Source organism: Chlamydotis macqueenii, chromosome 29 (assembly GCF_036417535.1).
Source record: "Chlamydotis macqueenii isolate bChlMac1 chromosome 29, bChlMac1.mat, whole genome shotgun sequence".
Lineage (NCBI taxonomy): Eukaryota > Metazoa > Chordata > Aves > Otidiformes > Otididae > Chlamydotis > Chlamydotis macqueenii.
This window is the reverse complement of record NC_141584.1, coordinates 2,201,822-2,222,644: the sequence shown is the minus strand read 5'-3', so window position 1 is coordinate 2,222,644 and position 20,823 is coordinate 2,201,822. Positions and strand designations below refer to the sequence as shown.

Sequence of the window (20,823 nt, the reverse complement as noted above, 5' to 3'; positions counted from 1 at the left end):
GCAGCGCCTCGGCAGAGCACAAAGTCCTCCCGCTCCCGGCTCATCCCAGCCGGTTGCGGTGCTCGGCTGCGTTATCCGGATGAATCCGGTGGTCCCAGGGTTGGGAAATGGGCTCCTTGGAGTCCATGCCGGCTCCCGGTCGCGGCAGCGTGCGGCTGACTCAGCTGGCCGGCAAGCGGTGGCCGCGTCTGCCCGTTTCCTTCCTGCGGGCTCCGCTTCGCCGGGCAGACAGGGCTCTCCTTGTGCTCCGGCTGAATTTTATCTCCGTCGCCTCCCGGAGAGTGTGTCTGGCTGTGTTCCCGCCGACGTCCCTCTCCGCGCGGGACGCTCGGCCCTCAACCGGGAGCCGTGGGCTGGGGTCCCTCTGGCGACCCGTCCCCAATTGCCTGGATGGGGGGCGCGGAGCGTGCTTGCTGCGTGCCGTGGCGGCCAGCGGCACCTGGGCTGGAGACGGCACGTGCCAGGGCCTCGCCGAGCGCCTGGGGAGGTTCTGCGTCCGGCGCCGTTTTCCGCTGGCTCTCCCGAGCGGAGCGCCGGCTCCGTCCGTGCCGCAGCTTGGCGTCGAGGGGCTGCGTTTTCCTCCCCTTTGGATTTTGCGGGGCCAGCCGGAGCTATTTACGGACCAGGCTTTGCTGTTGACTTAACTTTCCAGTCACTTCCAGTTAACGTACCGTGGCAGGCTGGCCTGCCAGCCGCGAGCAGCAGCAAATATTTTCAGCGTTTTCTAATTCGGCTCAAACTTCTTGTTTTCCTCACTCTTATTTTAAGAAGGAAGGGTCCCACGTGGGCCCTGAGGAGCGTTTTGCCAAACGTTACTCCGTCGTGCGAGGTTGCTCTCCCCGACGCGCTCCGGTCGTTTCTGGAACTAAATATAGACGCACAACGTCCTTTCTCGGCCGCGGGGACGGAGCAGGCGGGAGCTGCCAGCACGCAGACGCCTCGCAGGATCGGGACACGGTCCCAGCGACGGGCTCGTGGGGCGGGCAGCCGAAACGCTGGGTGATGGCCTCGTGGCAGCTCAGAGCTCCGCTGGTGGGACTGTGCTTGCGGTGCAGCCAGGGCTCTGGGGAGGGCGAGGGCGGCTCTGTGAGGCCCAAACCGCGCGGGGTGAGGCGTCGGTGGGAATTGGGGTGGCTGGGGGGGGAGTCTGGTTGAGCTGGAAGGCTGCGTGGACCGACTGGCCTCTCGCAAGGTGCCGTTTCTCCAGTTGACGCCGCACCGAGGATGAGCGGGTGTTGGCGTTGCGTGCCGGTGACGGGCAGGTGAGCCGCGAGCGCGTGGCAAATGGCAGGGGTGCTGGCCCGGGGGGCGAGGGAGGGAATTACTGCTTTCGGACTTGCTGCTAGGCTCGGCTCTGGCGTCCATCCCTCGGCGACCGGACCCAGGAGGGGGATTTTGGCTGGGGGAGACGAAGGCTTTCCGCCGCTCCCCGGCCCTGGCCTTGCCGGGGGCGGCTGGGTTTTGTTTGCTGTGGGCTGCCAGGCAAATTGTTATTTTAATCTGCCGAGAGCCTCGCAAGGCATCAATCTCCTCCGTTTCCTGAACGTGGCGCGGCTCTTTGTTCGCCGCCGCCGCCCGAGCGCGGGGAGCGAGCGCTCGCGGGGTCCCGGATTCACACAGCGGCTCATTGTGGCCGACGAACAGCCGCGCGTCTCTGCCGCTCGTGCCGCTGGCGAGATGGGCTGCGGCGCGGCGCCCGCGCCCTCGCGCTGCTGCGTCGGGCTCTCTGGGGCCGAGTCCCTCCGGGCGTCCCCTCCGTCTGCTCTGCTGCGCCCCGGCCGGGCAGAGCCCCCCGATGCCGCAGCGGCGTGCGCCGGTGCCCTGCCGACATGCCCGGTGATTCTTCTCTTCGCACCGTGCTTGGAATTTGAATGTCGTGGCCTAAAGGATTGCACGGGGATGCGTGCGCTCGTGCCGCGCATGCGACGCTGCGGCGTAGCAGCGTGCTCTGCTGCCCTGCCTCTCTCTGCTCCGCAGCTGCCGGACCAGCTGGCTGATGGTGGGGCTGCCGGCGGCCGCCCACCCGCCTCCGCGTGCCCACCCGCAGCCTCCGACGTCGGCGCCCCTTGTCCATATGCGCTCGATTTGTGGCCGGGAGAGCGGCTGCAGCTGATGCGCGATGCTCGAGGGTGGCTCTGACCCGGAGGGCAGCGGGATCCCGAAGCGCGCGGTGCATGCGATGACCCCGTCCTCCCTCAACGCGCGTTGGTACCGGACACCGTCCCTCGGAGCAGCCGGCGTGGGGAGGGGAGGTGGGAGAGGGCTGCGAAGAGCTTTCTCCCGGCACTCGGCGCCGCGGGCGTCGTGGTGCCTTTTTATTGTTTGGAAAAGGAAGCACTTGGGTTTAATACTTCCCGCGGCGGCCGCCTTCCCCGCGGCCCGGGCGGATGCTGCGGGGCGCCGGGGGCAAGCGCCGCGTGGAGAGTCGGGCTGTGCCTGCGCCTCCGCCTTTGCCCCTGCGCGGGGACCTGCGCTTCCCAGGTTAATTCCGAGGAGGGAAATTCCTCCCCCCGTCCTGAAAACATCAGCTGAAATGTCCACGGGCCCCCCGGCCTTGTCCGTGCTGGGGGACGCGGGACCAAGCTGGCTCTGCGTCCCTGGGTCAGTGACTGCGCCGCGGCCCCGGCCGCTGCCGGCCCTTCCAGCTGGGTTCGCTCAGCGTCTCCTCCCGTGGCCCGGAGCGCGTTTTCCCTGCAGAAGAGTGGACTTGGAGCTCACTCACCAGCTTGGTCTTCTCGTCCACAGCTGCTCTGGTGCCATCGTCCCCTGGATCCCACCCACCCAGCTGCCTAAAATCTTAACACTTCTTTTTTCCGCAGCTTGCAGCAGGTAAAACCGGGCGCAGCAGGATCCCCAACCTGCAGGAGCCACCTCGGAGCAACTGGGCCGCTGCGGGCACGCGGTGCGCTGCTGGCGTAGCCGCGCTGGCGGAGATGCCACGGGGCAGGGTAGCGTCTGCGCCCAGCGTTAGAGCAAACCTAACGGTACCGAGCTCCCCTTTGATGGTTTGTACCGGTTATAAAGAGATGGGACATTTCACCACGCCGAGGATTTTTCTTTTTTCCCATTTATCTCTTAAAATACAGCAGAGCGGGTGTCGGGGTGGGGTCGGCGTCTCCTGGGGAGACCTTGAAATGGCAGATGGCGTTGTGCGACGATGGCTCCGTGACATTGTCTGCCGCGGAGCCGGGAGATGCTCCCCACGGTGCCCAGGCCCCACCTCAGCTGGGGTGGGACCCCCAGGTGCACCCTGGCCGGGACCCGCGGCGGCGGGGGTCCCCGCATCCGCTGTCCCCGCGAGCCGGGGCCGCGTTCACATGGGCAGGTGGACCCGAATCCAGAGCAGCTCCCCGCACGGACGCGCTGCTCAGGAATAAAAGTCCCTTTATGCCGGAATAATTAGTGTACTCAGAGCCCGCTAATTATTCTGGGATAAAAGTGACTTTTATTCCGGCAGAGCGTCCCCTCAAAGGGCCCTTTCTGCCCACTCCCGGCGCACAATAGCCGCTCTGCTCCGTTTCCCCGTCGCAGACAAAGTCCTTATTTGCGAAGCCAGCGAAATTGAGTTGACTAATGAATTAAGGCCAATGGTTCTGGCCCCGCTCCAGCGCTTTGAAAGCCTCGGCGAGCCCGTGCCCGTCCCGGGCCGGAGGCCGCGCGGCTCCCCTCCTCGCCCGGCGAAGCCCCCGCGCCCGCCTGGGGCCGCGGCTCTGCTGCCCGGCTCCTGATTCATCCCGTCGGGATGAAATGCCTATTAATCCGTAACGTGGAATTGCTTTATCGCGCGGCGCGGCCGCTCTCTGGAGGAAGCCTTATCGGCTTTAGCCACCAGCCGTAAATAACCGCCCGCGGCGCGGAGCACCGCGTTCTGTTTGGGCTCCCGGCTGCCCGGGCTATAAACATCCCGCCTCGCCGTTCTGGGGTACGGAGAGGGAATAAAACCTTCGGGGCAGGTAGAGGCGGCGGGGGGCTCTCTGCGCCAGCCCCCCTGCCCGGCGGGGTTCCCCGGAGGGGTGCGGGGCATCGCAATGGCCACGGGCCAGGGCCGGCTGCGGCCTGGCCAACCGCGCCGGGAGGACTTAAGCCCCTTTCTCTCGGCCGCAAATGCTTTTTTCTCTTTTTTCTTTTTTTTTTTTTTTAATTTAAATTGCAGATAAGCTGCAAAAAGAGAAAGAAATAAAAAAAAAAGCACGATTCTGCCTTGGAACGCCCTCCGCTGCGTGGCTGGGGCCTGCCCCTCTGCCCCTCCCCACCACGTTTTGTATGATCAGGCTCTTTTTAATTTTTTTTTTATTTTTATTTTTTTTTTTCCCAGTTCTAGAAATGCTGCGGATTCGTTTCATCTGGTTCCATCTCCTGCCATTTTTCAGCTCATTCTTCTGCGGACCTCTCCATGGGGCCAGAGGCAGGAGGGGGACGAGGGGGACGGCGCTCCAGCGCTGATCTTCCAGCTTATGAATTTTGTTTAAAATGCAAATTTTCTTTTTTTCTTCTCTCTCTTTTTCCTTTTTTTTTTTTTTTTTTTTTTTTTAATGCATTTCGTCTGAAGGCAGCGGAGCCCGGGGAGCAGGAGGGAAGGGGCTGGGCGGGGGGGAGCGCATTCCTCCCAGCGCGTCCAGATTTCCTGACGCGTGCTGGCGTTCCCGTCCGCTCCCCCTGGATCTGTTTGAAGTCAGGTGACCGCGGCGCTGTCAGGGATGGATGGAAGCAGCCCCTCGGGAGCCACGATGCGATTTTCTTCCCCTTCCCCCTCCCCGCCGGGGACGATGCTCTGCGGCAGCCTCCGTCGTCCCGCGGGGGCACGCTCTCCCCATCCCTCGTCCGCCTTTGTCGGAGCTGGGGAGGCGGCGCTGGGCCCGGAGCCGGTGGGAATCCCGTCTCGGTGCACGTGGCGGGGGTGTCGGGGCGGTGCCGGGGCTCTGCCCTTGGGCGGCGTCGCCTCTCTCTGCCCCGGGGACTCGGCTGCCCGCAGGGAGCTGGGGGTGTTCCCGGGGCGGAGGAGGATCCGGGGGTCCTGGCACACCCCAAGGTATCCGGTTGCCCCCAGTCTTTGCCCTGTGCCGTGGGGTGGGATAGGGGTCCTGTGCCGTGGGGAGCAGGAGGGTCCCGCTGGGGACAGCTGGGTTGGGGCAGCGGGCTCCTTGCTGAGCACTTGCGCGCTCGGTGCAGCTCTTGGGCAGCAGATGGACCCCATCCTGCCCATCCCTCTGGTGCGCAGGGCGCAATGGACCCCGTCCTGCCCGTCGCCCTGGCAATGGGATCCAGGGCGCAATGGACCCCATCCTGCCCGTCGCCCTGGCAACGGGATCCAGGGCGCAATGGACCCCATCCTGCCCGTCGCCCTGGCAACGGGATCCAGGGCGCAATGGACCCCGTCCTGCCCGTCGCCCTGGCAATGGGATCTGGCACGTGGGGCGATGGCCCTGGCTGTGCCCCGGGATGGGGCTGGGGGTAGGCGGGACGGGAGCTTCCGGCTGGTTCCGGAGAGCGTCCCCGCGTTGGGTCGGGCGCGCTGCGGTACGCCAGGTCAGCGCCCAACGCCACGTCGGGGGCTCTGCCGGCGCTTTGCTTCGCTTTGGTTGGAATTTTGTCGTTTTCAGCCTCCTGGGTGCCTCTGAAAACGGGGCCAGTGGCCGAAAACCCGCTCAGGAGCCCTCGTGGCCCTCGTCCGGGGCGCGCTCTTCCGCGGCCTGAGCCTTTCCTATGAATGGCGTGCTGCTGCCGCTCAAACATCTCCCTGGCAAAGCGGAGGCGGGCTGTTCCTCTCAAAATTGTTTTTTTTTTTTTTTTTCTTTAAACAAGGTTAATGCCTCGTGATTTAGATGCAACAGGCAGAGTTAAAAGGAAAGGCGGGGGGGGAATAAATGTATTTTAAAGTCAATATTTACTCAGCAATTGGAGGGGCCCCTCCCCGCCACGCATACCTGCGGCTTCTCCGGCGGGAATGGCCGGCAGCGCACAGAACGTCGTTCATGGAAGCGGCGGCTGCGACGGAGCGGCGGGTCTGGTTCGAATCTTCCCCTTGGAGGGGGGCCGGGTGGAGGAATTGCAAAAATGCATTTCAGCTGTTTAGGCATCTTGTGTTTAAACGCAAAACAAACAAATAATCCTGCCTTTCCCCTTCCCCTTGAAAAACGGCAAACTTTAGGGTTTGTTTTAAATGTCTCTGTTACCCCAGCCAGCTTTTCGGAGCCTGAGGACCCGGCAAATTTACAGTTGCGGATTCTGCCCGCGCTTCTGCGCCGTGCGTGCCCCTGCGGGGATTTGGGGTTCAGCCCCAGCAAGGGCGCGCGAAGGGGCCGAGGGGCGCGCGTGCCGGCGTGCTCCGTCCCCTCCTGGTGTCCGTCCTGCGGCTGCAGAGAAACTTTGGGAAGCCTGGAGGGACAAATGGGTGTTTTCTGAAATTTGAGGAGAAAGGATGGGCGATGTGGGGGAGAAAAATGGAAACGGCGTGAGGTGGCTCTGGTTTTGTGTTTGGGGAGCTGGGCGGCCTGGACAGTGGTCCAGCGTGGTGCCGTGGGGCCGCGTGCCAGCGCTGCGGGGGTCCCGCGGGGGCACGGGCTCAGCTCTCGCCGGGAGAGCGGCTCGGAGCTGCGGGATGCTCCGGCCAAGGGCTGTCCGGAGAGCCAAGTCAGCGAGGGGCGGCGAAGAGGAGGGACGGCGGGGCGAAGGCGGGATGTTCGGCTGGCCGGTGAGACGGGCTATCCCCTGAGAGAGGCAATCAGCCAAAAGTGGCCAAAATTGGCCAAAACAGAGCAGGCGGCAGTGGCGGCTTCGCCTGTGCCTTGGTGTGCGCTGGCACACCCGTCGTGCCGATGCGCGCAGGATTTCGGTGGGCTTGCTGTGGCTCACCGGCGCTGGAGCTCGGTGGATGCCACCATTGCTCGCCGGGGCTTTGCTGTCCCCCTGCTCCGGGGTCCGATGGCTTCCTGCCGCCTTTTGCCCTCCAGAACCCCCCGGCAGATCGTCATTTCGCCGCGGCGAAGCGCACACGTGCAGCGTCGGGAGCCAGATGCGTCCGGCCTTGTGCCGCCCGTGTTGCTCCGGCCAGCCCGGGACCGCGGGGCGCCTGGCTGGGGCTCGGCGGCCCACCGGCTGCTTGGTCCCACGTCCATCCCGGCCGGCGCAGGGCGAGCCCAGCGCTGTTTGCGCCGCGGCTTCGCGCTCCGGCAGGCTCCTCGATGGGGTGTGCGAGCGCTGGCTGGGCCGGAGGCCTGGGAGGAATGCGGAGTAGATTTCGTTCTCTCCCTCTCGCACTTTTGTCCCCCCCCGGAACATCTGTTTTGCACATCACGCTCATTCCAGGCTGTATTTATGGCCAGCGCCGTTTCCTTCGCGAAGCGCCGGCCGGCCGCCTCCTCTCCGGTGGAGGAGGAGGAGGAGTTGGGCTGAAGAGGAGAGTGCGGCTCGCTGGGGGAAGGAGTTCTGTGATATTTTTGTGGTTTGTTTCCAGTTTCCCTAGGTTTTCATGCCGTGGTCGTCTGTGCGCTGAGACGGTTCGGCCTCTGCGCGAGGTGAAGACCCCCACTCGCGGCCGCGCGGAAGGGCCGGTTCGATGGAAGCCTGGATTTCTCGCTTTAGGCAGGAACGGAGCGGGTTTGTGGTGTTTCCTTAACAGCCCTTGTCCTGGGTGTCGCTGGGACGCGCGGCCAGGCTCCCCGGCCCCGTCCCGCCTGGGAAGACCCCAATAGCGCTCCGCGCCTGCGCTGCGGGGCCTGCTCCTGCCCCGTGCCGGGGAAGAAGGACCCCCTTTCTCACACCCAAATAGCCATTTTTGGCCGTTTTTAGCGCAATTGTTCCCCCTGGGTCCCCTTTGAATCGCTTTTCAGCGGGGATCTCTCCTCCGCCGGCCAAAGCGGGACGTGTTCCCCGCGGCCGGCGCTCGCAGCTGTCCTGGCTGCGCTCTGAGCCCGCCATTGTGCGCTGCATGAAGGCGCCTTTCTTCTCCGAGCCGGAGCCGGAGCTCGGCTCTCTGCTGCCATTGCCGCTTCTGCTGCTGCAGCCGCCCGGCTTTCGGAAAGAAATTTTGGCTCCGTGTGAAGGATGCATTAACGGACACCTTCGCTCATTGTCCACCTGGCACGGAGGCATCTCGCCGCTTACGCTGGGGCCGTTCAGCTCGCCGGGAACACACTGTGCGGGAACAGCGAGCGCGTGGGGTTGCTGCGGAGCGTGGGGAGCTGGCTGCCAGGAGGGGAAGCCATCTCCTTCCCTCCCCCACGTCGTGCGTGCGAAAGCCGCTCTGGAAAAACCGCAGGGCCTCACACTGCCGAAGCCGTCCTCGTGTCTGGGAACGGCACAGCGGGGACGGCCGATGTTCTGAGCCGGGTTCGGGCGGCGAGGTGACGTGTCCCGCGGCAGGGATGCTCCCTGCAGAGGGGAAGGACCCAGCCGGAGCATCGCCGCCTCTGAAGGGCGGGCGCGAGCAGGGTGCGTGCCCTGGGGGGTGCACGTGGCACGTGCGCAGCACGGCAAAGCGTGCGCGAGTCATGTTGCAGTGCTTGGAAGAAATCCCACATGTCCTGCTCCCGCGTGGGGTAGTGGCCCCGGAGACGGGTGTAGGTGCCGGTGCTTAGGGATGGCGTCTTCCAGCCAGGGGCCGATCTCCGTGTTCCCGGTGAGCATCTCTGCTCCGGGATCGGCGTCTCCGGTGCCAAACAAGATCCCGTCCCGGCTCTAGCTTCTCCTCTTGTGTGGACGCAGGTTGGGAAGCACTTGCCAGGGGTTTGCCCCCTTCGTGCAGGCCTGCCTGCGCCCCTCGGGGACAGGTGCGGGGGAGATGGAGGCCCCCGTTGGCCCGCGGGGTTCCGGGGCGCTGGCCGTAGGTCGCTCTGTGGCTGCCGGAGACCGGGGAGAGCAGGAAATCCAAGGCAGCGTCGGCGCTTTGCTGTGGTTTTCCTAATGAACCTCGCGTTTGGTGTGCGCGCGGCTGGGAAATGGAGGCGGACGATGAGCTCCTCCGGGAAGCGGGGGCGGCGGAGAGCTGGTGCGGGAGACGCCGGGCACACGCTCCCAGCCCTGCGCTCCCGCGTCCCGCGGGGGAACGGGGACAGGCGTGGGCTCCGGCTCATCTCTCGCCTACGGACGGTGTGGGGGCAGCGGAGGGGGAGGCATCTGTCCTAACGGGGCTCTTCCGTCCATTTTGGTACCTCCAGTCGCCATCTTGGTTGCGCGGAGCTCCCCGTCGCGGCGTTGGGCCTTTCCCTGGAAGCAACCGCTCCGACGCTGCCGATGCTGACGAGGGAAGGGGAGCGAGATTTGTGGGAGGTGGGACCCTGCCGTCGAGCGAGGGGACATCAGACCAAGCTCTTTTCTAGGCCTGGGGAATAATTAGCGTCGTTACACAGGGGAGAGTTTCCTCCCAGCCTTCAGGAACTGGGATTTGGACTGAGGACCAGGCCTTCCCCAGCATCATTCCTCGCGGATCGGTGGGAGCTGCCAGGACCTGGCTGCAGCGTTCCCTTCGCGTGACAGAAGCCGGAGAGAAATCAGAAATCACGGCCGCTTCCCCAGCTGCCAGGAGCCGGCAGGCGAGCTGGGCCGCGGGACGGCGAAACGCTGCAGCCTGGGTTTGGGGGTGCAGTGACCCCCCCCTTCAGCCTGGGTTTGGGGGTGCAGTGACCCCCCATTTCAGCCTGGGTTTGGGGGTGCAGTGACCCCCCCCTTCAGCCTGGGTTTGGGGGTGCAGTGACCCCCCATTTCAGCCTGGGTTTGGGGGTGCAGTGACCCCCCCCTTCAGCCTGGGTTTGGGGGTGCAGTGACCCCCCATTTCAGCCTGGCCTCAGGGGTGCAGTGACCCCCCGTTGCATCCAGCCTCCTCAAGATGCCAGTTTTGAGGGGGGTGCACCCCAGTCCAGCACCGCCCCGTGCCCAGGGGCTGTTCCCAGCCCCGCTCCCGTCCTGGCGCTTCGCGCTCTGTGCTTTGGGTTTTCCCGCTGGATTTGTTCTGACTCTGTTTTATTTTCGGGAGGTGTGGGGGTGCGGACCCCCCCGCCAGCACCGTCCCGGCCGCGCGTGATGGATGGAGAGCCCTTCCCGCCGCTGCTGTCTCCGTGATTTAAAATATTGCTTTTTAATTTCTTCTCATTTGGGTTTTCTTCTTTTTCCCCGTGCCATTTTACGATGTCTAGCGCAGCAAACAATCCGCCCGCGGCTCCCAGGAGCTAATTCATCCACGTTAAACGATCTTTAAAATCTGTTAGCGCGTCGTGGCTCTCGGTTCCTGTTTTCTCGCCGTGTAATTAATGCTTCGCTTTAAATTTCCTCCTTTCCTTAGGGGCGAGGCTGATGGATCCGATGCCAGCCGAAAACTTTCGCTGAGCCGTTAGAGAGAAATCAAACTGAAAGCAATCTAGTCCTTAATTTAAATTTTGTTGGGGTTGTTTTTTTTGTTTTTTTTTTTTTTTAAATAACTTGTCTTTGGGAAGAGACTGATCTTGTTTATTATCGTTATTTCTTTTCTCATCCAGCACCGAAGACTTGTAGCCCCAAACAGTTTGCATGCAAAGATCAGATTACGTGCATATCTAAGGGCTGGCGCTGTGACGGGGAGAAGGATTGTCCGGATGGCTCGGATGAATCGCCCGAGATATGTACGTATGCCTTTCCTTCCTAATCACCTTCCGCTTTCGTTCCATCCGTCCTCTCCCCGCATGGCGTTCCAGGGTCCCGAACCGGCGCCATCCCACAACCGCTCTACCTCAGCTCCCGTTTTTCCTGTGGTACCCGGAGCCCGGGGCGCCGGGGGGGCGGGTGCCGCGCGCGGCGGGGGTCCACGCCGTCCGTCTCTCCGTCCTCCCTTTGCCTCCCTAGCCACTGCTCCGGGGCCGCCGTCCTGCGTGCCCAAACAGCCTCCTGGGCGTGGGCTGGCACTGATTTAATTTTTTTTTTTTTTGTTTCCATGGAAATTGGTTTACACAAGGAACGCAGAGTCCGGGAGGCGAGGAGGCAGCGGGCCGTCGAGCGGCTGTGCCGCCAGCGTTTAACGGGCGCTTGGAGCGAGAGCGGGGCCGGAGGGAGGAAGGGGATCTCGGAATCCTGGGGAAGAGCTGGAAAAGCAGCGCAGCTTTCCCCAAGATGTGTTTGGGTTAGGATGCTGTGTCACTGCGCTGCTTCTGACCTGGGCTGCTGGAGCTGCAGCGGTGCTGGCGGTCCCGGCGCTGGGGGTGCTCCCGCCTCGGATGGGGCAGTTGGGTCTCTCCGGAAGCAAATGGGGAATGGGGCTGGGCTGGATGGGGCGCGAGGGCTGGGGCGGGGGGGCGATGTCTGCACCGGGGAGCGAGCCAGAGCCGTGCTGGTCCCGGGGCTCGGCGGGGACGGCGAGCGTGCCGGTCCCACTGCACCGCGCTGGGCTGGAGAAGGGAACCGCTGCTGCTCACCAGCGAGCAGCGAAAGCCTCTTGTCCCGGCCCAGAGATCCTTCCCAGACTCCTTCCTCCCGCTGTGCTTGGCACAGAGGTCTCCTCCAAAGCCGTTTCTGCTTCGGCACCGGGGTTATTTGTTTCTTAAGGCAAAATGATGCAACCGTCCCCTCCGTGGGAGGGATGAGGGGGCTGGGATGGGCTGGCTGGCTCCAGTCAATCAGCAGCCCTGGAAAATTACTGCGGGAGGACTCGGAGGCCCTTCCCCAGCTGGAAGAAATCCGTCCTGATTGACGAATTCCGCTTGCTGCACGTGTCTGCGCTCGCTTCACCGCCCCCGCGTCCGTACGGACAGGTGAATGGGAGACGGACCCCTCGGACGCTTGGACCCCTCCGATGCTTTTTCGCTCTTCCCGTTCTTCCTCTGTCTTCACTGTGAAGGCGCCGGATGGGGAGGGCAGAGCTGCGCCCGCCTGCTCCGGCCGCTGCCATCCTGACGGGAGCTGGAGAGCATCGGGGTCCTCTGCAGCAGGGCTCCCTGGGGGATGCGGGACCCCCGCTGACCACGCGCCCCTCGGTACCCGCTCGGTGCTCCCGGGACAGACACGTGGGAGCCTCTTGCGAGGTGCAGGCCAGAGCCCAGCGTTTCCTCTCCCGGCCCTGCCACCGCGTGTGGGACAGGGCCCAACAGTTTCCGTCACCGCTGCAGACCCCGGGCTTCGGAAACGCTTCTTTCCTGGGCAGCAGTTCCCTCCCCAGCCTCCGGAGTGACCGCTCAGGTTGGGAGACCAGGAGAGGCTTGACCTTTCTGAGGGGCTGCTCTGCTTCCCGAGCTGTAAGCCCCAAGACCACCTCGGTGGGCGCTGTGGAGGCCGGGGTCGGCGGCCGCGGGCTCCTCGGCGCGGTGCCGGTGCGGCCCGTCCGCGCCTTTCCCGTGGGCAGGGGCTGTGGATGGAGGTTGCTGCCCGCTCCCGCCCGGGCTGGCGCGAGTGGAGCCGGACCTGTCGGCACACGCAGGACGCGAGCTCGGCATCTCCGGGATTGCCAGGCAAGCTTTTCCCACACCGCTTCGGCACCAGGGCTCCCGGCAGGCTCCCATCCTCCTTATCTCTCTGGCAGGGCGAGAGTGACATTTATTTCGATTCTTTAATCTCTCTGCAGCCCAGGCTGCGGCCGCGGCTCTCGCGCGCTGCGTGGCGCACCCTTCGCGGCCTGGCAGGGTTATTTATGTCGTGCTAACGCGCTCGTGTCAGAGGCTCTCGACACGCTCTCTGTTCTGCGCGGGGTTTTCCTCCCTGCGGAATCCTTTTGAGTGTTTGCTGGCTTTGCTCACGCCTTCGCCGAGCGTCCGAAGGGTTCCCTTCCCGAGCCCGGTGCCGCGCTCGTGTCTGTGTGAGCGGCTCGTTCCCAGTTTGTGCCCAGTCAGTGGGTTTTTTGCTCCGTGGAGCTTTCCTGGGGGAAAAACATGGACAAGAGCCTCCATCCTGCTGAAGAGCCCAGGAGATGAGGGGCTCTGAGGAATGGATTTGCCGCGGCTGAGCTACGGCCGTCGTCCGGCCGCTGCATCCCGGCTGGCCGCCTGCCCGGTCTGCTCTCCCAGTTCAGCTGGGTGCCCCAGCCAGGCTGGGGGAGTGCCGGCGAGCGGGACGGCCGAGCTGCCGGCGCGCCTGTCTCCGGCTGCGGGGCAGTGGCACCGTTTGCTTCGCTGTGGAGGAATCTGCCGGTCCGCGGCCTTTGGTCGTCAGGATGTTTGCGAGGAGCCGACACCAAACAGCCCCTCGGTCCGAGGGTCGGGGAGGGCTCAGCCCTCGTCTCGCCGCGCCGGCCCGGCGCTGGCCCTGCCGGTGACGTGGCCCTGCTCAGACACGTCGTCTGCGGAGCCTTCACTCTCCTCTTCCCGTGGCGCTGGCTGGGGCGCGGCCGCGAGGCACCGACGGGCCCGTCCACGCCCGAGCTCGGCCGGCGCTGCCGAGCGTCCCGCTGGAGCGAGCGTGACCGTCCCGCTGCCGGCTCCTCGTGCCCGCTCCCGCGTCCCGCTCCCGCGTCCGTGTCGCTCTGGGCTGGTGCCAGATCAGCTGCAGGCTGTGTTTACACAAGAACTGCTTTTCTTCTTTCCTTTTTTTTTAATTTTTTTTTCCCCCGAGTGGTTTTTAGAGGTGAAAAGCTCCCGCTCCTTGGGGTGTACCACAAGCTTGTCACGCGTGATGAATTGCCTCGTTTATTAGTGTGCCAGCGCAGGCGAAAGCAAACAGAGTGGTTTGTGGATTAATCCTGCCCTGTTTGTGATAAGCGGTTTGATCCGGGCTCTTTGCAGGGGAATAATGGACACGGCAGATCAGTTTTGACTGATGGACTGCGCACTTCGTTTCAGTGCCTTCCTGCTTTCGGCCTGTTTATTGATACGACTTAATTAACCCTTAATTTGCAATTACTCGCTGCCCAGATAGCGCTGTGAAAAACAGAAGGGCCTGGTGAGAAATCCTCCTGGAATGCTCCGCTGGGTGCCCTGGACCGGGGCTGGGAAGGAGGAGAGACCCGAGCTCCGTGTCCCCCGTCCTGGAGGAGCCCACCGCCCCCGCGCCAAGCCAGTCGGCGAACTGGAGACGTACTGGGAAGGAGGGAGGAGAAACCCAGCCAGCTCGGGCTGCTCCTCGAGCAGCAATTTGCTGTTCATCTTCTGGAGGGATGGACGCAGCGGCGTCTGCCGAGGATGCACGGGGTCGGGGGAACGGCGGGGTCGGAGCCAGCGGGTCCCGTCTGTCCCTTGGCCGAAGACCCCTCCTTGTGAGCTGCCGGTCTGGAGGCAAGAGCGGGGCTATCCCCGTCCCGACGGGGCGTTCGCGGTCCCGGTGTTCCTCCCGCGGGCTTTGCCCCTTCCGCGGGCGCTGGCGCTGCTGAGAGCCTTCAGCCCGCGCTGCCCGGCACCTCCCGGAGCCGAGGGCTGGGGATGAAACGTGTCCAGCGCGGCTCGGCAGCGACGGCTCGCAGGGCGTGACGCCGGGCCCGCGCTGGCCGCCAGCGCGTTGGCGGGGCAGGATCTGTGCCGGATGGGGCCGTGCTGGCACGCGGAGCACCGTGCTGGACCCTGCGCGTGACATGACGCTCCTCTCCAAGGAGAGTTTGAACTGATTTAGGACCAACTACGCCGGCGGAGCCTTAGGTCAAGGTGACCGCTGGTCTCAGTCGCTGTCTAAAACGGGACCGTGCCCGGACAGAGCGCTTGGTACGCGGCGTGCCGCGGGCGCCCTTCTCGGTGCTTGCCCGGCGCTTGGCCTGCCGCGAAAGACGGGGTGGTCCGCGGGGAGCTCGGGGAGCTATTTCTGCCGCTGTCCCCGCCGGCGGCGGGGCTGATGCGCTGCCCGCCCTGCCGCTGCGAGGGCGAGGCGTGAGCGGCCGCCGGCTCCCTGTGAAATGAGGTTTCGCTGTTTCGCTTGCGTGCCGCCGTTGACTCAGCAGAGGCGCGTTGGTGGCTGCAGCGAGAGCTGGCGAAACGCTGCGCCTTCAGCCCTCGAGCCCAACCTGGCTCTGGGGCCGGGGCAGAGAGGGGAGCCGGGCTTTGTGGAGCGATCTGCTCCGCGTCCCGTGCCAGCGGGCCGCCGAGGCCGTGCTGCGCCGCGCTGTGTCACGCCCGGCCCGGGGCGAAGCAGCGTCGGAGCCAGGACGTTGGTGGAGCTTTTAGTGGGGTTTCAGGCCGTTAATCGATTTATGGCGTATTTTGTTGTTTGTCTGAATACCATGCTTCTTTTCAGAGCAGCTTAACGATAAAGCCGTGCTTCCTTTGTAGTTTTTCTAGTTAATAACGCAGATTAAGGCTCCTCGTGTCGCGTAGCCTGGGTTCTTAACGAGCCCCCCGCAAGCCGGCCTCTTAGCGAGGAGCGTGTTGGGACCTGAGGGCGTGCTTGGGGCGGCGGGGGGCCCGAGCAGCCCGGAGCGGACGCGACCCACGGGAGCTCGAAACGGGGGCTGCGGGGTTGCTGAGGAGCAGGGTCACCGTCCTGCTGGGACCCCGGCCTGTCAGCCCGGCTTCGTCCCGAGGGTGGGCGCGCGCGCCCACCAACAGCGATCTCGGGGACCCGGCTGCCCCGGGCCTGCTTCCTTTCGCACAACGCTCCTGCTCGGGCCGCGTGCCGCGGCGGTGACGGAAAAGGGAAAGTTCACTCCACACTGGGCAAGCTTTTCCTTCCCGAAGTGGTTCTGCTTCGAAAGGGAAATCCAGTGTCCATTAATGGGCTTCCTCTAGGGAGAGCCGAGGATGCTGGAGGGGGCACAGCCTGGTTTCAGCCTTTGCTGGCCTCCAGCTGCCGTGGGAGCCGAGAGGATTTGGGAGCCGAGAGGATTTGGGGCTCGCCTTGCTGGGTGGATGCTGCGTTTGCTCTGGGGCGCGTGGCGGGCGGGAGAATCCAAACCGCGGAGGATTTAACGTGTGTCTGGGCAGAGGGAATCAACGCGTTCACGCGCTCGCTCCCGGCGCAGTGCTGGCCTGCCGTCGGCTGCTGCCGAAACGTTCCCAGGAACGTCCCAGGGAATGTGAGGTTCCCTGAAGAGCTTTTACCCGAAGCCTCGCTGCGCGAGGCCACGGCCAGCGAGTGATGCTCGCTGCTGGAGAGCCACGGCAGAGCAATGCGGGGGCCGAGAGTTCCCCCGAGGTTTTGGGTGTTCCCCCGGGGCCGCAGAGCCGTCCTGCTCTCCCTTCGGTGACGCTTTGCCTTCCGCTGTCTTGCAGGTCCTCAGAGCAAGGTGTCCCGGTGCCAGCCCAACGAGCACAACTGCCTGGGCACGGAGCTGTGCATCCACATGAGCAAACTGTGCAACGGGCTCCACGACTGCTTCGACGGCTCCGACGAGGGGCCGCACTGCCGGGGTAGGTGTCCGGAGGGGATGGTGGTCACAGGGGGGCCGCGGGTCCCCGCGGGATGCTGCCCGTGCCTCCTCTCCTCCGTTGGAGTCACGAGGTCCCCGTTGGGCCCCAGCGTGCGCCCCACGTTGGTGCTGGGTTTCATGGCTTCGCGCCGGTGCCCCCGCGCTCCGTGCTCCCGCTCGGCCGGGCGGCTCAGCCGGGCTGGCCGGTAGCGGATCCGGAGATTAGCCAGAGCCGCTTCCACACAGAGTGCCCGTCATTCCTGAGCCTGCAGGCCGGTAAATAGCTGCATTGTCTCCGGGCTTTGAAAGCTGGGAGGGCTGGGATTCTGCTCCAGATAAGAGATACCAGTATGGGTTTTTCCCTAATTTCCAGGAGCTTTGTCCCCCCTCCTGGCATGTCCCCGGTTGCTAATCCTGCTGGAAAACTCTCCCTAAATCAGCGTGCGCTGGCTTGCTGGTGCGCAGATTAGTCGCTCCGAAACGCGTGTCCCGGGCTGACCCCTGGAGCTGGGTCTCCACAGACTCTGGGCGAGCAGAAAACTTTTTTTTTTCCTCCCCAGCTTTTTTCTCCCCAGCCCTTCCTCTGCCTGGGGCGAGGGCTGCTCAGCCTGAACCGGCTGTGGGACGCCCTGCCCCGAGGGGCTCCGAGCTCCCTTCCGCTGCGCAGGGCGGCTTCTGCAGCTGCGCCTGAGCTGGCAATTAGTACTTCGCTAATAGTTCTCGTTGCTTAAGTGGGATCCGATTTTTGACAGCTGGGCAGCGCGTGACCTGCGTGCATGAGGCGAGGGCAGGCCCCGCCTCGGGACGGTTGCTGCTCGCAGGTTTGGGCACGTTGGGGACATCGGGCCTCGCTAGCGCTTGTGTCGGATGCCGAGGTCCCCGTGCCCGCGGTGCCGCCCTGGGGTGGCATTTCCTCACGGCCGGTTACAAGCCCCACGGCCAGCCCACCTCCGCCTGGGGCTTGGGAAGACAAACCGTCACCCTGGTTCCTGAGCTGTCACCCCGGTTCGTGCTGCGGCATCGCATTTCACCGTGCTGCCCTGGCCCGCTCCCCTTGCTGCCCTTCTTCCCGGGGCCACTCGCTCCCTCCGCAGCTAGCGGGACGTTTGTCCGGAGCCGCGGAGCCTCACTGCTCACGCAGACGTCCACGGCAGTGGGAATGCCATGGGAGCCTCCGTGCTGAAACTCCCGCCGCGGCTGGGGCTGCTCAGACCCCCCTCTCAGGCAGCAGCCGCGCATCCGTTACGTCCTCCCCTCCCTCTGCCGAGGGTCTCGGTCCTTCCCTCTCCGCTGGGGATCCGGGGAGCAGCGTGGAGACCCCCAGAAAAGGCTGTGGGGGTGCCTGGGGGTCCCTGTCACCCAGTCCTGCGGCCCGGGCGCCCATCCCGTCGCTCACCGAGCATCCCTGACACCCTCTCTGCTCTCTCCTCAGAGCAATTAGCAAACTGCACGGCCCTGGGCTGCCAGCACCACTGCGTGCCGACGCTGAGCGGCCCGGCCTGCTACTGCAACAACTCCTTCCAGCTGGCCGAGGACCGGAGGAGCTGCAAAGGTCGGTACGGGACGGGCGAAGCCGTCTGCCCCGGCGCGGTGCCGGCGGCCGCTCTGGGCTGCGGCCGGTGCTGCTGTCCCGGCAGCGGTGCTGGGGCTTGGTTAGACCCTGACTTTCACGGGGGAACAGGATGGGATATGGCCTCCCTGGGGCGGTTACGTGGATGCAGTTCCTGAAAACCCAAGTGAGAAATATTGGGAAGGAGTAAGGAAAGGGCTTTGCCGTTGTGGATGGAGTCGGGGCCGTCGCTGGGCTCGTACGTGCTCCCGGGGCCCGTGCCTCAGGGGATGCTGGAGAATAGGAGAGGAGCAATCAGATCAATGCGATGCCTGGAAACGCGTCTGGAAGTGTGAGATTGCAGCGGCTCCAGCTCCTCCATTGATCTGAGCGGAGGTGAAAGGGGTCTTCATCAGCCCCTGCACGCGCCTCGGGGGGCAGGAGCGCGGCGGGGGAGGCGGCTCTTTCATCTAGCAGAAGAAAGAGCCGCTTGCAAGCCGGGGGTTTGGAAGCTGAAGATTAGAGAAATTCGGGGTGAAAATTGAGGTGCAGATTTGGCAGAGTAGGGAGGAGGGGCAGGGGGTAATTAGGCCTTGAAAAGCCTAGCCGTGAGGCAGGGATTGTCCTCTCGCTGCCGGTGCTGGCATGGAAAGCTGGGACGAGGTGACGTTGGCCTGGTATTCAGTCGGTGGCCGTTGTCACCGTCCCTTTGGCCTGGCGATCGTATCCTCGCCTTGGAGAGGAGGGGGAGCCTTCGTCCCCACCTGCGGCAGCTGAGCAGAGGCCTTTGCTAAGCCAGCCCTTGCGGGTTTTGCCTTCTTTTCCAGACTTTGACGAGTGCACCATCTACGGGACCTGCAGCCAGACGTGCACCAACACGGAGGGCTCCTACACGTGCAGCTGCGTGGAGGGGTACCTCCTGCAGCCCGACAACCGGTCCTGCAAAGCCAAGAACGGTGAGAGCCTTGGCAGGAGGAGCGTGCTGCTCCTGGGCAGCGCTGCGGACCGCGGCCTCCTGCCGCCTGCGTGCCCCTGCCCCTGGTTCTTCGCTGTCCCCTGCCACCACCTTCTTGCACACGTTGGGCTGCGTCTCACGGTCTGGTTTTCGCTGGAGCGGAAGGGCCAGGCTGACATAGCGTTGCAGCCGCGAGCTTTGAGGGCTCCACCATGACCACCCTTCTCCCCTCCTTTGCCCGCCAGAGCCCGTGGACCGTCCCCCTGTGCTGCTCATCGCCAACTCCCAGAACATCCTGGCCACCTACCTGAGCGGGGCCCCCGTGCCCAACATCACCCCCACCAGCGCCAAGCAGACCACGGCCATGGACTTCAACTACGTCGAAGACACGGTGTGCTGGGTTCACGTGGGCGACAGCGCCTCCCAGACCGTCCTCAAGTGCGCCAAGATCCCCAACCTGAAGGGCTTCGTGGAAGAACGTTCCATCAACATCTCCCTCAGCCTGCACCGTGAGTGCCTGCTCCCCTCTGGACCTCGCTCCCGGTCTGTGCTCCCCCCGTGCCCGTCTCCTTTCCAACCCTCAGCCTGGAGTGTGGGGAAGCAGGGCTGTTTTGGTAGGAGGCAGCTTTCCGCAGGGCCGGGCGCTGAGCTTCGGCACAAACGTGGTTTTGGCTTTCCTCTTCCTTCCCTCTGATTATTTCTAGCAAGTTTTGTGGTTTCTTTGTGTGAGTACGTGAGGAAAAACGATGCGGTGAGGAGTGGAGATGCGACCTGCGCAGCCGGTTCGGGGACGGCCGTTCCGCGCTTCCTCTTTTGGTTTTCGCCCCGCGCTCCCCTGGCCACGCCAGGCCTTGGTCCCCGCCCCGCGTAGTGACTGAAAACAAGATCCCGACCGAAAAATGCATCCCGTCGGGCGGCCGCGTGAGTCACCGGCGCGAGTGGCAGAGTTCCATCTCCTCGGCCGTAACGAGTGCGGTGACGGCTCCGTCTCCTGTTTGGGCTTGCTGGTCCCAGTTCATCAGTCAGGACGGGAAGGAGAGTTGTTTGCTGGGATTTTGGCGCTCTTTGACCCAGGCCTGTGCCTGCGCCCGCTGTCCCCAGAGCCTGATGAGGGGTCCCCTGGGCTTCGAGGGGGCTCACGTGTGCTCTGGCACGCGTGGGCGCAGGGCGGCGGGGCGGGGAGGTGGGTGCGTGCCGTAGCTGTATGGCCGGGATGTGGGAAACCGCTCCGGGGTTGGACCGTTGCTGATTTTATCCCGCAAAACCACAGACCGAGTCAGTCAGGATGAGATTGTGGGTATCTGGGCTTGCAACGTGTCTCCGTCAGGTTTTGCAGCCCTTGGCTTCCCTGCCGTCGTCCTTCCGCTCACTTTTGCCTCCTGAGGTGTGGGGCGCGAGGCGGGGGGCTGACGGGGACCCTTGGGCTGCGCTGGAGCTGGGGCTCGCAGGCTCCGGCCACTGCGCCCCGCCGAGGGTGTGCGCGGCGCGGTTAATTTAAGCTCGCGCTGTGTATTTTTAGGGCAGTGTGTATTTTTAGGGAGAGGCCTCACCCTTTGCTCTTGCAGGCGATAGCCTGAAATTAGGCAGGACAGGGCTCGACTCTGCTCCCCCGCCATGGTTTGGGGGGGTCTGCTTCTACGTGCTCCTCGGCCTGAGCCGGGTCTCTGCGTGGTTTGCGGCGGGGGCAGACGGCAGCATCGTGCAAAGCTCTGGCTGCGCGTTTCTTCCCGTCAGGCTGAGCTTTAACGTGGCAATTTCCTGCAGCTGGGAGTCGCAGCGGAGGCCGCGGTTCGCAGATGGCATGTGAGCCGCAGCTTGCCCCCGCGGAAGGGGAACCGCTGGGATCGGCACGGGAGGTTTCGGGATGTTCCCGAAATCAGCCCAGGTGCCCTTCCGCAGCCCAGCCCCCGTGCTGGGAGGGTCCCGGGGGTTCTGGGGTGCCTTGGCCTGGCTGCGGGCAGCGGAGGCGGGAGGGATGGGCGACGTGGCTCTTGGATCAGGGTGGCTGCAGGAGGAGCCAGCGCCCTGACCGTGGCGGCGAGGTGCGGGTGCGGGATTGGGACCTGCGGTACCCACCGCTGCCCCTGCGCCGTGCCCAGG

The 20,823-nt window shown here is 64.4% G+C and overlaps 1 protein-coding gene across 1 annotated transcript in view; it reads left to right on the top strand.

Annotated features, from left to right (window-relative positions):
• The window catches only part of LOC147597091 (low-density lipoprotein receptor-related protein 1-like), a 40,662-nt gene that overhangs the window by 4,039 nt on the left and 15,800 nt on the right, over positions 1–20,823 (top strand). The window contains exons 2-6 of the mRNA XM_086768658.1: positions 10,470–10,592; positions 16,083–16,220; positions 17,652–17,771; positions 18,596–18,724; positions 18,969–19,232. Coding sequence (XP_086624784.1) covers positions 10,470–10,592; positions 16,083–16,220; positions 17,652–17,771; positions 18,596–18,724; positions 18,969–19,232 — 774 coding nt within the window. The remainder of the gene's footprint in view (positions 1–10,469; positions 10,593–16,082; positions 16,221–17,651; positions 17,772–18,595; positions 18,725–18,968; positions 19,233–20,823) is intronic.